This window comes from Vigna unguiculata, chromosome 2 (genome assembly GCF_037176805.1).
Source record: "Vigna unguiculata cultivar grain cowpea cultivar isolate G323 ecotype 2 chromosome 2, ASM3717680v1, whole genome shotgun sequence".
NCBI lineage: Eukaryota > Viridiplantae > Streptophyta > Magnoliopsida > Fabales > Fabaceae > Vigna > Vigna unguiculata.
This window is the reverse complement of record NC_140793.1, coordinates 4,713,954-4,732,288: the sequence shown is the minus strand read 5'-3', so window position 1 is coordinate 4,732,288 and position 18,335 is coordinate 4,713,954. Positions and strand designations below refer to the sequence as shown.

The 18,335-nt window shown below is 39.8% G+C and overlaps 1 protein-coding gene across 2 annotated transcripts in view; it reads left to right on the top strand.

Annotated features, from left to right (window-relative positions):
- Positions 1 to 18,335, top strand: part of LOC114173350 (uncharacterized) — a 29,000-nt gene that overhangs the window by 7,519 nt on the left and 3,146 nt on the right. For both annotated transcript variants that reach the window (XM_028057675.2, XM_028057676.2), the window contains one exon: positions 7,694 to 7,950. In XM_028057675.2, the coding sequence (XP_027913476.1) occupies positions 7,694 to 7,950 (257 nt within the window). The remainder of the gene's footprint in view (positions 1 to 7,693; positions 7,951 to 18,335) is intronic.

Genomic DNA, 18,335 nt, shown 5'->3' with positions numbered 1-18,335 from the left:
ATACTTCAAGATACGAATGACTACATTCCAATGATCTTCACATGGGAAATTAAGAATTTGGCTTACCACATTGACTACACAGGAAATGGCAGCACGAGTAACAATAAGATAATTCAATTTCCCAACCAATCTTCTATACTACTCAGGATCAGATATAGGCTTCCCCTTATTTGGTAGAAGTTTAGTATTGGGATCCATGAGCGTATCAACAGACTTTGAACTCACCAACCTAGTTTCTTCCAGAATATCCATGGCATACTTCCTCTAAGATATAACAATATCATCATTGGACTGTGCCACCTTAATACCCAAAAAATTATTGAGTTTGCCAAGATCTTTGGTCTGAAAATGGTGACAGAGATGTTGTTTCAACTAAGAGATGCCATGGTTGTTACTCCCTGTAAGAATGATGTCATCAACATATACTATCAAGTAAACACATCCAACACTCGAGTGTTAATAAAAGATAGAATGATCTGCTTCACACCGAGTCATACCAAATTGTTGAACAACATTGCTAAACTTTTCAAACCAAGCCCTAGGAGATTGTTTTAGGCCATATAGGGATTTACAAAGATGACATATCATCCCAGAAGACTCTCCCTGAGCAACAAACCCAAGAGGTTGCTCCATATAGATTTCTTCTTGCAAATCACCATTGAGCAGTGTTATTGATATCGAATATCGGAAAATATCGGCAACCCAAAAAACCTTTATAAAGTTATATCGGAATCTATAACGGGTTATGGCGGAAATATTGGGGTAAAAAAAAATATAATAACACCACATAACTTTTAATGAAAAAGTAAAGATATTATGTCTATAAACTTCTCATTTCATAACTTTTCTCCAATAATTGCAAATTTGCATTTAAATTTGATTCATTTATCGGAAATATTTCCAACAAATGTCACTTATGTGAAATGTTCTAGAAGTATCATGATCATCTGCCATTGCTGGAAAATAGGTATATTATTTGTAAAATAGTTATAGTGAAAGTAGAGAAATAGAAAAAAAAATGAAAAAAAATATTGGCATTGGCCACCGCCGGTGGTGGCGGCCGGTGGTGGGAACTGACGGCGGCTGACGGTGACAGCAGCTGGGGGTGGTGGCTGCATGGGAAGGAAAAATGTGTTTTGGACTTTTGGGTCAAAGAAAAGTAAGGAAATTTTAGGGTAAATAAATTTTACTGCTATGTGGCTGCAGTAAGTAAGTGAAATAATAAAATAGGGTAAAAATGAGAGTAAATTGTAAGAAATCAGAAGAGGTTTGTATTTTAATGGGTCAGGCCCAATTTATTAAACACCAGAAGAAGGATAAGTTAGGGTTTCAACTTATCTTCTTCCTCCTCCCACATTGTTGCCGCCGTCATTCTTCTGCCACCATTGTTCACCATTGTTCACCATTCTTCCTTTTTGTTCGGTAATGGTTTTTGCTTTTGGGACCGAATTTTTCGCCACAACCGTTGCGCCACCGCCACCCGCCATGCCAAAAGCGGCCGCCATGGGCCGCCATGAAAAAACCGATTCGCCTCCGCCTTGTTGTGACGGAAGGTTGGGAAACCGTTACCGGTTTCCGCCATGGCGCCGCTATGGCCGAAATTTAATAACACTGTCATTGAGGAAAGCATTTTTAACATCCAATTGATAAAGAGGCCATTGTTGAAGAGCAGTCATGGTGATAAATAAACGAACAGAAGCCATCTTTGCCACGGGAAAAAAAGGTAATCTCCATAATCCAATCCAAAAATTTGAGTATAACCTTTGGCCACAAGACGAGCTTTGAGGCGATCATTAGTACCATCAGGTCCAACTTTGGTAGCAAACACCCACCTGCAACCAACAATAGATTTCCCAGATGGTAACATGACTAGTTCCCAAGTTCCACTATTATGAAGAGCACTTAGTTCATCTGTCATGGCCTGACGTCGACCAAGATGGGTTAAAGCTTCACGGACAATTTTTGGAATGGTCACAGAAGAAAGAGAGGAAAGACATGTGTAAAAAGGTAACGACAATCGATGATAACTCAAAGCAAGATAATGGGGAGAGGGATTACGGGTAGAACGCATACCTTTTCGGAGGGCAATGGGAAGGTAAGACTCAGTTGTCAGAGCCGGAGGAGACATAATAGTTGGCACTTTAGTGGAGTCACATGGTGGTGGTTGTGATCGGTTTCGCCACTATAAACCTGAAGGGGTGGTGGAGAAGAAGTTGACTGTGAAGCAAGAATCGATGGTGGAGGAGACACAGTAAGAGGGTCACAAAAATAGGAACATGAAAGGTACTAGGAGTGTTGACAGGATTGGATGGAGACAAAGGTGAAGATTGACTCTTAAAATAAACGGAGAACTCATCAAAGGTGACATCTACAGACACAAAATAACAGTTAAGAAAAGGAGAAAAACATTTGTATCCTTTTTGTGATCTTGTAAACCCTAAGAAAACACACTTATGTGATCTAGGAGAAAGCTTGTCAAGACCAAGGCTGAAATTATTAATAAAACATGTAGACCCGAAAACTCTTAGAGGTAAGGGATGAAGAGTTCATGAGAGAATAAAATGGAATGAGGTATGTTATTCTTTAAAACTGAAGAAGGCATGCGATTAATGAGATAACAGGCAGTAAGAATAATATCATCTAAAAAATGTTCAGGAACCTTTATGAATTAAAAGAGTGCGAGTTGTTTCAATAAGATGTCTATTTCTACGTTCAACTACACCATTTTGTTGAGGGGTGTAAGCACAAGAAGTTTGATGCAGAATACCGTGAAAAGCCATAAATTGTTTAAAAGAATGAAAAAGATATTCACGGCCATTATCACTACGCAAAACTCTAATAGAAACACCTTACTAAGTTTTAATTTCGTTAAAAAAAGATTGAAAGGTATGAAATAATTCCGAATGATTTTTCATTAAAAATAACCAAGTACATCTGGAATAATCATCAATGGAAGTAACAAAGTTTTGAAAACCTAAAATAGACTTAACGCGGCTAAGACCTCAAATGTCAAAGTGAACCAATACAAAGGGGACGAAACATCACGTGTGACATTATGAGGAAAGGAAGTACGACTATGCTTGCCTAATTGACACAACTCACACACCAAACAAGACAACTTGGACAAGGCAGGGACAAGCTGCTGTAACTTGGCAAGGCTTGGATGACCTAACTGAGCATGAAGAAGAGAGGGAGACTCCATAACTGCACCAACGTATGTAGAGGGACGAAGATGATAAAGACCATGAGACTCACATCCTGTGCCAATCACCTGTTTCGAACTTCGGTCCTGTAAACGTACATAATTGTTGGTAAAAGAAACAACACAATCAAGAGAACGAGTTAGACGACTGATGGACAACAAGTTAAAAGGAGACTCAGGGACATAAAGAACATTATTAATCGTTAAATAAGGGAAAAGTTTAACCGTGCCAACACCATGAGATGAGACTCTAGAACCATCAGCTAGTGTAACAGAAGGTAAAGGATTAGGAGAGGATAAAGAAGAGAACAAAGATTTGTTACTAGTAATATGATCAGTGGCTCTTGAATAAAAAACCCAAGGACTAGGAGAAAAAGATCAAGTCAGACCAACAGATGCAATGGAACTAGAAGACTCTTGATCCTTATACTATTTGAGAAATTTGTTGAACATAGCAGGTGTATCGATGAAATAGAAGGAGGAACCCCAGTAGACAAAGGTGGGGAGAGATTGGTTTGAACAACTGCTGCAGATCGAGGAGGACGACCATGTAATGCATAACACTTGTTAATCTTGTGACTGAGCATGCCATAATGTTCACACTTAGGATGCCCTTTTCCCTGTTTGTGAGGGCGAGTCCGGTCATCACGGTGAGATGCCAATGCAGAAAAATCATCAACAGAAGCAAGTGTATCAGTGTTGGGTTGTTTCGGTACACGCAAAATATTAGAGCAGGTCGAAGTCAAGGTAGGGACAACCAAGGAACCCAAAATTTGATCACTAATATGTGAATATTTATCAACAAGTTCGTGTAATGTTCCGAGCATGAAGAACTTTGAGCGTTGCTCGATCTCCATGGCAGGGACAGGGAAGGAGGCATTAACTCATTAATCTCATGAAAAAGAGCATGAATTTTGTCAATATAATCAATCATAGATGCTTGATGTTTAGAGGAAATAAGATCTGCAAATTTAGAACAGACACCATAGAGACGTTGAGTATCATTGGTGTATAATAACTTGGCATGTTCTCACATTTGAGCACATGTTTTGTAGAAATGAAAAAGTTGCTTTAACGAAGGATCAAGAGTACCCTTGAGAACCACACATAATTGAGTATCAATGGTTTCCCAACGGTCATCCTCAACAAGAGTGAGAGTAGGTGATTTCGAGCAAGATAATCAAGATACCTCTGACTCTTAAGTCATAATTGGACGTCTAATGACCATGTGGCATAATTAGGGTCAGTTAACTTGTCATCAGATAAGTGTACATTAACATAGTTAGTGTAGATGGATGGGTCAGACACACCAGAAGAGATTTCAGAACTGGAAGAGGCAGCGGAAGTCGCCATGGGGGAAGAGAAGAGAGGTCTGATTGAATCAACAAGAATAGATCCAGAAAGAGCAAGACGAGACGATTCCGGTGCAGTTGATCGCTGTTGGAGACAATCGGTGCGTGAGGGAGCATCGCTGCTCCGATGGCGACGATTCTGGCAGCGTTGAGGTTGCTTGGTTGGGATGATCAGAATCGTGTGGTCGCCGGTCGGAACTGACGCTCCGGTGGCGGAGGCGACGATGGCGATGACGGCGGCAACAACTCTTGCAGCGACAGGGGCGATGAAAATAATACCTTAAGCTCTAATACCATGTTTAGAATAAAGAAAATAGGGTTTAAGATTAATCTTCCTTGTGTATAATTAAAAAGAGTAACTGGAAAAATAGAGTAAAAAGAAGATATTGTTTGATATTGTGATTAACAATATCTTAATAATATCAAACAGTCTAACACTTTGTTTCTTGACACATTAAACAATATGGCATTTTCATTGAAAAACTTTGCTACAAGTACTTTCTATTTGATCCTTCTTGAATAGTTGATTAATTGTGGTCTGCATGGTTATCAAACTCGCAACTTAACTTGCAAACTTGTATGAGTTTACGATTTTGGTTCCCTTTCATGAGTTGACTCATTCACAAACTCGTTTTTCACTAGACTCGGAGTTGACTCACTCAGACTTGGTTGACTCGGACTAGACTCGCAAGTTGGAGATCGAGTCACCAAGTGTACATTAGGCACAAAGATAACGAGAAAACATTTCTTTTCTTACTTCATTATACACATTTGTTTAAGGAATTACGTAAACCCTTTCTATTATAGTCTTTTGGCAAAATTTGCATTGAATTTTAGTTTGGATTGCCATTAATACACATTCCATGCTTCCAAGCGAATTTTGTTCTACAACCCAGAGCATTTTTTACAACTTTTTTAAAGTGAACATTTTTTGTGAGTTGTCAACATCATCACTAGAGGTAGGGTTAGAAGGCTTAGATGCCATTATAATGTTAACAGTGCTTTTGCATTTTGTTTTCTAAAATGAAAGGGATAAAAAAGAAAACTGTTTCATGAGTCTGAGAGTACGAGTGGTTTCAGGCAAACAAGGAGAGACGGAAACAAAACTGTGTAGGTGCCTTGAGTGTGTGAGTGTGAATGTTATCCAGCGATTAAGGAGAAGTAGGCAAAAGTGTGCCAATGCTCTAGTCTATGAGTGTCGCTATGAACACTTGGGTTTGCGACTACGAATTTTGTATTTTGTAAGAAGAGATGCATGTTAGGCGAACCAGTGCCATTTTTGAAGTTCTAAATTTTATATTCAATTGGATTGGGTGGGTGAAGAGATGATTTGCACGTAACTAATCCAAGTTATACTGGGAGAAGAGATACCTGTAAGTTATAGGTGCCTTAATTGGGTTTTATTTTAATTGAAACCCATTCAATCAAAAAGGTGAAGGGTGTTATAGAAAACCCTTAATTTCTAATTGGGTTTGGATTTTTGTTTTAATTAAAACCACCATTCACCAGGAAAGTGAACATGTGCTGTGGCTGCAAAAAAACGGTGAAATTTCAATTTGGTGGTGTTGCGGTTAACAACACACATAACCAGGGTTTTTAATTGCATTAACTTTTAATTAGGTTTAGGTTTTATTTGACCTGAATCCATTCACCCAAGTAGGTGAACAAGTTGTGCAACGGAGAATTTATAAAAAATGGCGATCCACATGATTTTACAATTTTTTTCGACAATCCTGGTGATTTTGCTTTGCCAATTATGCGTCAGATTTAAATCGGAAATACTATGTAAATCGCAGGATCTTCAGCTGTGTATATTGTTAGAATAAATATTAAATCTTGGTAGAAAGTAGTTGTGTAGAGAACTACTACCTATGAGTTGTACCTAGTCTTTTCCCTAGGTTCTAGTTTAGCCTTTTTGATCTTCCATCTTCTCATTGTATAAGATTTTTGTCATTATAGATATGATATCTGATGATAGGTGTTTTAAGTCCTCAAAAAATATTTTTTCTCTACCTATGAGTTGTACCTAGTCTTTTACCTAGGTTCTAGTTTAGCCTTTTTGATCTTCCATCTTCTCATTGTATAAGATTTTTGTCATTATAGATATGATATCTGATGATAGGTGTTTTAAGTCCTCAAAAAATATTTTTTCTCTACTATTAATCTTAAGTTGGTATTAGAGTGAGTTAATCCTGTTCTATTTGTCTCGGATTGAAGAAGCGCTAGACACCATCATGGTTGAACCTGATGACCTTTAGAAGGTTTGGTGATGATACAACTTCATAGAACACACATCAGAAGATTCACGAACATAAGAGGATAGCACGTAATAACACAAAGATTCATTCATATATATTATCTAGTGGTTTTAGACAAGAGTAGACTGTCCAACTTTCAACATTGGATTGACATTTCCTTCAGCTTGATCATCTTCTTCATTGGGAGCCTTGAGAAGGATTTGAGGATTTAGAATAAATTTCTAATGTTGTTGACTTCATATGGTTCAAATTGCTCTTCCTTTTGAAAGATTTTCTTCTCATGCAATATAATGGAACACGGTTGAGTAAATGTGGTGGTAGGTGCAAAAGAAAATATTTGATACTAGAATGGATTTCTTTTAGAAGCTAAAGAGAGTATGTTTAGAAAACAAAATCTCTATAATACATTGTCAACATTTGCATGAATAACAATTGAAGGAAAGTTGGACAAGAGAGAAAACTGAGTGATTTGAAGAAATAAATATGATAAATGGCTTTTATTTTATTTGTGTTTATATCATAATAAATCCATAATGAAATGAGGTTGCATGATAACTGTGCTAGGGCTATCAATTGAATCAATTTTATTGTAGCAAACTTTGAACACAAGAATTATTTCACGAATTAATTGAATAGTTAAATTGTTGTCTATTGTCTATTATTAACGGTATCCTTCTATATTGTTTTAATTGTTAGTTGCCATGTTTTTCTATCCAAATTGATAAATATGTTAATTACACAAGTGTTTCTAACAAATTCAGGAGAGCTCTAATCCTTGGAGTTTGTAAGTAAACCCCCATACTCACATTGATAACTACTATTAAAGTTGGAAGTGGTAATAATTCATTTGAAGTTACAATTATTGCATTACTTGTTTGTAGAGCCAAGTTGGATCAAGTTGTATCAAAAGCCTCTAAGTAATATTGGCAAGTCAAAGGGCTTGAACAAGGAATTGATGTTGCGACCTTCATTCCCTACTTTCTCTCGGGAAAGTGGAAAGCCTGATGTGAATGGCAGGTCAGAAGTGACTGTTATTGTTAACAACACATGGAAAGTTGGGGATTTGGTAGATTGGTATACCGATGGTTGCTATTGGTCTGGAAGTGTGACTAAATTATTGGGGAATGATAAAGTGCAGGTAATACTATTTGTCTTCAAGTTGTGTTGTATTATTCAATATCTTATTTGTATTTTTTTCGAGGTATAACTGCAAGAGTAGAAATTATTTGTCACTATTTCCGAGTTTTGCCCTATTTATGCAATAGATTTTACACTTTAGATTTTCTCCTCAATTACGTCTCCTTTTATTCTAGTTTACGTTGAGGCCTAACTTAACTTCGAAAGCCAACTCATATAGAGAGGGTTGACCCCTACTTATGTACATTATTTTAGTCGTACCGCTAGTTAATAATGGATCTTAACATACTCTTTCATGCTAAGTGGGCATCTCATAAAGTTTGCATGATCGGATTTTGGAGACTCATTAATAGCCTTATAATAGATGCTTGGTTGGCTCAACAACAATTATTATTCCATATTAGATTTATAGGTTGCCAATTGCAAGAAAGGAAAATAAGGAATACATGGAAGAAATCTAAAAAGATCCTTATTAAAAGTTTTCCTATTTACAAATATCTAATAAGATCTTTTACACTCACTCTTTTTAGCATATATTATCATGAGCCAAGCTTGTTGTAAAAGTAGTCGACTCAAGAATTGTGAGATATTTTGTCAAATGTTTGCTAGTTGATAAGTGGAACTAACAAAGTCGGTGTTCTCCTAAAAGCATATTTTCTCTAACAAACAATAATATATCTCTAGGTGTTTGGTTTGTGCATGGAAGATTAGATTAGATGCAATGTGTATGGTGTTTGGTGTCAAATCAATTTAGCCTCATAAGTATCTCTAAATTGTAATTGTTGAAGTTACCTATGCCATGTCATCTCAAATGCAATTGCTACCATAAAATAGTATTTGACTTCAACACTAGATCTAGCAATTGTATTTTGTACTTCTCCATAAGATCAAATTTCCTTCAAGTAGAACAAAATAACCATAACTAGACCTGCTATCTGATAATGGTGATCCTACCCAATCAACATCAGTAATAAATGATCTTGGTATCGCCTTTGTACTCATATATATGATTTGGAGCATTCTTTATGTATCAAAGAATATACATGGCAACATCCCAACATCTATCACAAAGAGCATTTATGAATTGAATTACCATACTAATTGCAAATGTGATATCTAGTCTAGTGATTGAGATAATTCAATCTTTTGACAAGTCTTTGACGCCATCCTAGTAGTGTTATCAAATTTCGGCCACGGTGGTGCCATGGCAGAAACCGGTAATGGTTTCCCAACCTGCTGCCACAAGGCTATGGCGAAATGGGTTTTTCGAGGTGACCCATGGCGACCACTTTTTGCATGGCGGCTGGCGATGGTAGAATAGTAATGGTAGAATAGTAATGGCAGATGTTAGAATTATTACCTATTGTATCATTAACCCTATGTGTAGGGTGTTGAGTGTGGGAAACTATCTACTGTCGTTGCATGTAATCATGCCTAGTATCTTAGAGTAGTCTTTTCATATGTACTTGCTTCATTATAAATAGAAGAGGAGAGTTGGTACAGTTGTCCACTACTCATATATTTTAAAGTCTCAGTCACCGCTGTCCGCGGTCGATCGACGTTAGTCACCGCCGCTGTCCGCGGCTGTCCAAGTTCGTTTAACCTCGTTTTTGAACTACCCAACACTGTCAAACAACATTTCAACACTGTCCGCCACTGTCTGCAGTCCTCCGCCGCTGTCCGCCACTGTCCGCCGCCGTCCGCCACCGTCCACCGCCGTCCGCCGCCGTCCACCGACGCAGTTCCGTCAGGAAACCACCGGATCTGAACCGCCTCTCCGCGCGATAGCCAACCCCGCCGGTGTCGCAGGCAGCGCCGTCGCCACGCGCCTCCACGCGCGTCGACTCTGTTCGCTGCAGCCAGGCGCGTGCCGCCCACGCGCCGCCTTCCAGTCACCAGTTCGTCGTCACGCCACCTCAGTCGCCGTCGCCGGAGCCTCCTCTACCCGTTTTGACCCTTAAATCTCTATTCCGGTGAAGTCCAGTAGCACCTCTTGTGGAAATCGACACCTTCAAATTCGAAAATCGTCACTGTTTCACTGTTTTCCGAGATCCTTTCTGTTTTTGTTTATTCTCTTGATCATATCATGGCCACTGGAGGTACTGGGAGTGCTATTTCATTCTCCGGAAGCCCCTGCATCACGTCCGAGAAACTAAATGGCCAAAATTACTTATCTTGGTCCGCTGCCGTCGAGATGTGGTTTCTCGGTCAAGGACACCACGAACACCTTGAGAAAGATGGCAGCCACGTACCTTCTGAAAAAGCTGAACAGTGGAAACAAGCAGATTTCCAACTATGTGCTCTATTGTGGCAGTCGGTGGAACCACGACTTTTGATGTCTCTACGGGCCTTCAAAACTTGCCACTCGTTTTGGAAGCGAACTCAGAATATCTATGCAAATGATATTCAACGCCTCTATGATTCGGCGAACAAGTTGGCATCTATGAAAATGACTAACCATGATATGATGTCATTCATGAATGACGCTCAAGCTGCTGTGGAAGAACTTCGAATGTTCTTGGAAGTCGACTCTCTAGATGAAATGAAGAAAAAGCTTGACAAGTACTATATGGTAATGATCCTCCGCGCTATACACCCAGACTTTAATCATATCCGAGATCAGCTTTTGACCTCTCATGAGGTTCCTTCCATGGAAACTTTGATCTCCCGCATGATACGTGTTCCAACTCTTCAAACTACAGAAACTCTTGTTGTAATGGAACCATCTGTCATGGTCGCCACCCGAGGAAGAGGAGGTCGTGGAACTAGAGGAGGTGGACGTGGAGGTCGTGGGCGTCCTCAGTGTACGTATTGTAAAAGGATGGGTCATACCCAAGAAAACTGTTACACTTTACATGGATTTCCTGCCAAAACAGCCAATGTCTCCCAGGCAGAGACTACTGACTCCAAGTTCACTGAGGACGAATATCAAGAGTACCAACGCCTCAAATCCAACAGCTTGGCACAGTCATCTCAAGCTCCAAGTACATCAACTGTTTGCATCTCTCATTCCATGGAAGGTCACAATTCATGGGTAATTGACTCTGGTGCTTCTGATCACATTTCTGGTCATACCTCCTTGTTCTCAACCATTTCATTCCAAGAAAAATCTCATTTTATAACCCTCGCAAATGGTTCTAAAACATCCTCAAAGGGAGTCGGTCAAGCCATCTTATCTCCGTCCTTAAATCTAAAATCTGTCCTTTTTGTCCCCAATTGTCCTTTCAATTTAATTTCCTTAAGTCAGTTAACCAAAACATTGAATTGCTCTGTAACCTTCGATAACAAATCTTTTGTTATACAGGAGCGTGGCTCGGGGAGACAGATTGAAGAAGGATATGAAGCGGGCGGAGTATACCATTTTGGATCTCGTCCACGTGTGTCATGTGTTGCAGCTCCCAATCCTAAAATGTTACATGATCGGCTTGGTCACCCTCACCTGTCCAAGTTAAAGAAAATGTTTCCTGAACGTAGTCGTCTCCAGACTTTAGAATGTGAGTCATGTCAACTAGGAAAACATGTTAGATCTACCTTTCCTAAAAGGTCTCAATCAAAGTGTACTTCTAGTTTTTCTGTCATCCATTCCGATATTTGGGGACCTAGTCGTGTCTCATCTTTTGGCTTTAGGTATTTTGTTACTTTCATTGATGAATATTCGAGATGTACTTGGGTTTATCTTATGAGAGATCGTTCTGAATTATTATCCCTCTTCACATCCTTTTTGAATGAAATCAAGAATCAATTTGGTCAAGTAATTAAAATCTTAAGAAGTGACAATGCCAAAGAGTATTTTTCGTCTGCTCTTTCTAATGTTTTGAGTTCCCATGGTATCCTGCACCAGTCTACTTGTCCTCATATGCCACAACAAAATGGTATAGCAGAAAGAAAAAATAGACACTTAGTTGAAACTGCTCGTACCCTTTTGCTTAGTGCCAATGTTCCTGTCCATCACTGGGGAGATGCCATCTTAACTGCAGGTTTTCTTATTAATCGGATGCCATCTAACTCTCTCAATCATAAGGTCCCTTTCTCCATTCTGTTTCCAGAAAATCCTCTCTTTCACACTTCTCCTAGAGTTTTTGGTTGTGTATGTTTTGTTCATGACATGTCTCCCGGGTTAGACAAGCTCTCTGCTCGCTCTCTCAAATGTGTTTTCTTGGTCTATTCACGACTTCAAAAAGGGTATCGATGTTACTCTCCTGAAACCAAGAAATATTACATGTCTGCCAATGTTACATTTTTTGAACAGACCCCTTACTTCTCTCCATCTGTTCAAGATGTCCATGTCATACAGTAGGTTCTTCCTATTCCCGTGGTTGAGTACAATATTTCCAATGTCCCTGTCCCTCCGAGTCTCGACCAAAGTCCTCCTGAGCCATCATCTCCACCTATTGATTCTCTCCAACACAGGACGCCGACGAATAGTCCAGTTGTTCAAGAACATGGTGAATCCCCTACTTCAGATTCTTCTCCCTCGTCTCTTGATCCCACGACTCCTGGTGAAGGTGATTCAGGTTGGCCCATTGCTCTCAGAAAAGGTACTCGTTCCTCTCGAAATCCACATCCCATTTATAATTTTCTTAGCTATCACCGATTATCGCATTCCTATTGTTCATTTTTATCCTCAGTGTCTTCTGTTGTTATTCCCAAAAATGTGAATGAAGCACTTGATCATTCTGGATGGCGACAAGCCATGATTGCAGAGATGCGGGCTCTTGAAAGCAATCATACTTGGGAGCTCGTGCCCCTCCCTTCGGGTAAGAAAGCTGTTGGTTGTCGATGGGTGTATGCAATTAAAGTTGGCCCCGATGGTTAGGTTGATCGACTCAAAGCCCGATTGGTTGCAAAAGGATACACTCAGGTTTATGGCCTTGACTATTGTGATACCTTCTCTCCCGTGGCCAAGATGACTACTATTCGCCTCTTCTTTGCCATGCCAGCAATTCGTCACTGGCCGCTTCATCAATTGGATATCAAAAATGCCTTCCTTCATGGTGATCTTGAGGAGGAAGTTTACATGGAGCAACCTCCTGGGTTTGTTGCTCAGGGGGAGTTTGGTATGGTATGCAAATTACATCGATCTTTATATGGCCTCAAACAATCACCACGAGCTTGGTTTGGAAAATTCAGCTCCATTGTTCAGAAATTTGGGTTAAGACGCAGTGAGGCAGATCACTCAGTCTTTTATAAACACACCTCTCCTGGGAAATGTGTCTACCTAATAGTATATGTTGATGATATTTTATTACAGGAAATGATACTACTGGAATATCTCAACTGAAGGAGCACTTGTGTAAACATTTTCAAACCAAGGATCTCGGAAGCCTCAAATACTTCTTGGGCATTGAAGTAGCTCAGTCAAAAGATGGAGTTGTAATCTCTCAAAGGAAATAGGCTCTTGATATATTACAAGAAACATGTATGATTGACTGTAGACCAGTAGAGAGTCCTATGAACCCAAATCAGAAGTTAACAATAGAAGAAGGCAAATTATTCTCCGATCCAGAGAGATATAGGAGGCTCGTTGGAAAGTTAATTTATCTCACTATTACGAGGCCTGATCTATCTTTCGCAGTTGGAATTGTTAGCCAATTTATGCAGACTCCATGTCTTGGACATTGGAATGCCATCATCCGTATTTTAAGGTACCTCAAGAAGGCTCCAGGACAAGGTTTGCTATATGAAGATAAAGGAAATGTTCAAATCTCTGGGTACTGTGATGCTGATTGGGCAGGCTCTCCTATTGACAGACGCTCTACTACGGGATATTGTGTCCTCCTTGGTGGAAATGTTATCTCTTGGAAAAGTAAGAAGCAAAATGTAGTGGCTCGATCCACCGCTGAAGCTGAATATCGGGCAATGGCGTCTCTCACGTGTGAACTCATATGGGTAAAGCAATTTCTTCGAGAGCTTAACTTCTATGAAATTCAGACCATGAAGATGTACTGTGACAACCAGGCTGCTCTCCACATTGCATCAAATCCAGTGTTTCATGAGAGAACTAAACACATAGAAATTGACTGCCACTTTGTTTGAGAAAAATTGATGACCAAGGAAATTTGTACTGAGTTCGTTGGGTCAAATGACCAACTTGCAGATGTGTTGACCAAGTCATTAAGGGGACCTCGGATTGAGTTCATTTGTTCCAAGCTTGGTTCATACAATTTGTATGCTCCAGCTTGAGGGGGAGTGTTAGAATTATTACCTATTGTATCATTAACCCTATGTGTAGGGTGTTGAGTGTGGGAAACTATCTACTGCCGTATCTACTGTTGCATGTAATCATGCCTAGTATCTTAGAGTAGTCTTTTCATATGTACTTACTTCATTATAAATAGAAGAGGAGGAGAGTGGTACAGTTGTCCACTACTTATATATTTTAAAGTCTCAGTCTCAAGTGCAGAAAAAGCAAGGTGGAGAAAGAAGACCAAGAACTTGAACAAAAGAGACCAAGAGAAGAAATGGCAAACTGCGGCTGGGAGATAAAAAGAGCAACAAAGTGGAAGAGAAGAGATAAAAAGAGCAACAAAGTGGAAGAGAAGTGACGTGGAAGGTTCTGACACATAGATCCGTAAAAGTTCCATTAGGGAACCAATCTAGGTAGTCAATAGTTGTTGTAGCAATAATATAGTACAATAGCAATTTCATTGTGTTGTGTTTTGAAATCGTGGTTGTTGCAACCATTGTAGTGTTGGAGCAGAGTGGCCCAATCACAGTCCTTGAAGTGATTTAAGGTTTAATCTTTGAAAGTTAGAGGAAACCCACTAAATTCCATCAGTATTTAGTTATTAGTGTTGGAGATCCTAGGTTGACTGCTGAAATTATAGTATGAGTGGATGCAAACCTTATTTTGCAAGTTAATTGATTTTGTGAGGTTATGTTAGGCAAAATTATTGTCCGCTTTACTTATATGGTATTAGAGGCTATGCTAGCACATGTCGTTGGACTTATCTGGCCACCTACTATTAGTTTTTAATAGGACCATCCATAAATATCTATTCCCATGCTTAACTGTTCAATTCTCTCCATGAGGGAGTATGTTGGAAATCCCATATTGATCTGTTTATTGTAAAGAAAGTGGATTTTAAATCTAACTTAATCATGCAAAGCTGACTTGTATGGTGAGATTTGCACCCTCTTTATAGTGTAATGTGGCCTTATCTCTAGTTGATGTGGGTTCTTCAACACACCCAATCATGTTAAGGATGGAGTTGACTCAAACTAATGCAATGAAGCTACAGGATGGGTTAGGGGGAGAAGAGTCCTAATCTTGATAGGTAGTGGAACCAACTGCAATTTTGTTTCCACAAATCTAGCGTCTGAGTTAGGCTTGCAGGTGGAGGGCACACCACCATACTGTGTTAAATTGGGAGATGGCTGTAAGAAGAAAACGAGTTGGTTTTTTAATGGGATAGAAGTGCAACGGGAAGGATATAAAGTGAGGGAAACATTCTTCCTCTTCGAACTGGGAGGGGTAGATTTAATCCTAGGAGTGACGTGGTTGGCATCCTTAGGAGAAGTAAAGGTCAACAGATTTAACCATGAGTTTTATGGTAGAGGGTCAGCAGATTCAAGTAAAAGGGGATCCTACTCACAAAAGAAATGGTCACACCTCAGGCTTTGCTGAAAGAAATAGAGATAGAATTAGTGTCATTGGTGTGGGAACTAGGAGTAACAAAGGGTGATAATGGCGAGAGATTAGAAAGTGAGTTGACTCCTAAACAGCAACTTGAGCTAAAGGGAGTGGTGGAGGAGTATAAGGGAATTTTCCAGGAGATGGTAGAGCTGCCACCACGATGAGAGATGGATCACAAAATAACCATTAAGGCTGGGGAAAATCCAGTTAATGTGAGGCCATACAGGTACCCTCACTTACGGAAATTAGAGATAGAAAGTAAGTTTCTAAGATGCTCAAAACGGGTATAATCATGCCTAGTAACAACTCGTATTCGAGCCCAATGATCTTAGTTAGAAAGAAGGATGGGAGTTGGAAATTTTACATAGATTACCGAGCTCTAAACAAGGCCACAAATTCGGATAAATTCTTTATACTAGTTATTGAGGAGTTATTGGATGAATTACACAGAGCCAAATTTTTTTCAAAGGTGGATCTCAAAGCGAGCTATCATCAAATCCGAATGAATGAGGCTGATATTCCGAAGACTACATTTCGCACTCACCATGGGCATTACGAATTTTTGGTTATGCCTTTTAGGCTAACCAATTCCCTAGCATCATTCCAATGTGCCATGAACACCATTTTACAAGCGTTCTTGAGGAAGTGTGTGTTGCTGTTCTTTGATGGGAAATGCATTAACAGCAAATCATGGGAGAAGCATATAACCCATTTCAAACAAGTGCTGGGAATGCTACAGCAGCAACAATTTTTTGCAAATAGAAAGAAATGTGAATTTGGGAAGCAAGAAGTGAGGTATTTATGCCATGTTATTTCATACGAAGGGGCTGAGATGGATTCCGAGAAGCTAGCAGCCATATATCAGTGGCCCACACCTAAGACAATCAAGGCTTTAAGGGGTTGCGTTATTGTAGGCGCTTTATACAGGATTATGGGAAAATAGCCAAGCCCTTAACCAACTTGCTGAAAAAGGGGAAAGTTTGAGTGGAATAAGCAGAGTATGGAGGAACTACAAAGATTGAAACAAGTCATGACTACTGCACCAGTTCTGGTACTGCCAGATTTCAGCCAGCCTTTTACCATTGAATGTGATGCGTCAAGTAATGGGATTGGGGCAGTGTTATCCCAGAATAAAAGGCCAATCACGTTTTACATCAAGGCCTTGTCGGATACATCTCTTGCAAAGTCCATTTATGAGAAGGAGTTGATGGCTTTGGTGTTGGCTATCCAACATTGGAGGCCTTATTTGTTTGGAGAGAGGTTCACGGTTTATATATATCAAAGGAGCTTAAGGTATCTCCTAGAACAAAGGATAACGACTTAGAATCAGCAAAATTGGTTAGCCAAGTTATTGGAGTACAAGTTTGATATTGTCTATAACACGGGTGCTTCAAATAGAGTGGCAGATGCACTCTCCAAGAGGCTACAAAATGTGACAGGACAAGGAGATGTGTGTGTTGTCCAAACCTTTCTGACAGGACTTTCAATCTATCACAGAGGAGGTTAAGGGGAATATTGTTTTACAGAAAATTATAGAAGATCTGATGGCCAACCCCTGAGTCACATGGCCAATACATCCTGGAGCATGGTCTCCTGCATCACAAAGGCAGACCAGTGATATCAGCCACCTCTCCCTAGATTCCTAAGCTGCTGACAGAACACCACACAACTCCTACAAGGGGACATTCAGGAGTTTTTCAAACATACAGGAGAATTGGCAAATCACTCTATTGGATTGGCATGAAGAAGATGGTAGCGGAGTTTGTAGCAAATTGTTTGTTTTGCCAATAACATAACTATTTGTCCTCTTCACCCCAAGGGATGTCACAACCTCTACCCATACCTAACAAGGTGTGGGAAGATGTCACTTTAGACCTCATAGTCAATCTCCCCAAATCCCATGGATATGATACTATCTTGGTAGTAGTGGATAGGTTGAGCAAATACAGCCATTTTATACCAATCAAACACCCTTATACAGCCCAAACCGTAGCTGAAATTTTTGTAAAAGGTTGTTAAATTGCATGGAATCCTAGCCCCCATTGTCAGCGGTAGAGATCCTACCTTCTTGAGCCTATATTGGAAAGAGTTATTTTGGCTACAGGGTACTAAGTTCAACATGAGCACAACTTACCATTCTGAGTCAGATGGCCAAACAGAGGTTTTAAATAGAACCCTAGAAATATATCTAAGATGTTTCAATTCTGAGCAACCTAAAACGTGGTCTTTGTTCATTCCATGGGCAGAGTATTGGTATAATACTAGCTTCCAAGGAGCAGCCAAGAGTTGATGACTAGGATGAAGCCCTTAAACAACTCAATTTTCATTTCTAATCAACATAGGAAGCCATCACCAATTAAGGTTGGGGACTGGGTGTTTTTGAAGATTCGGCCTCATAGACAAGTCTCAATGCCCTCAAGGCTTCATCCTAAACTATCAGCCCGATATCATGGACCTTTTCTGGTGCTGCGACAAGTTGGACCAGTGACCTTTTGTCTGCAATTGCCTGAGATTGCACGGATCCACCATGCCTTCCATGTGTCGCAGTTGAAACAAGCAGTACGGGCATAACAGGTGCAAAAGGAGTTGCCAGGGGAGCTTTACGGAAGATCTTCAGTTTGTCTCCCTAACAAGGTGTTAGAGAAGGAGTATTCGGCAGTCAGACCCAAGGGAGCCAATGCACCAAGTTCTGATTCAATGGAAGGATGGAGGGCCTGAGACAACAACATGGGAGGATATCGCCACCATTA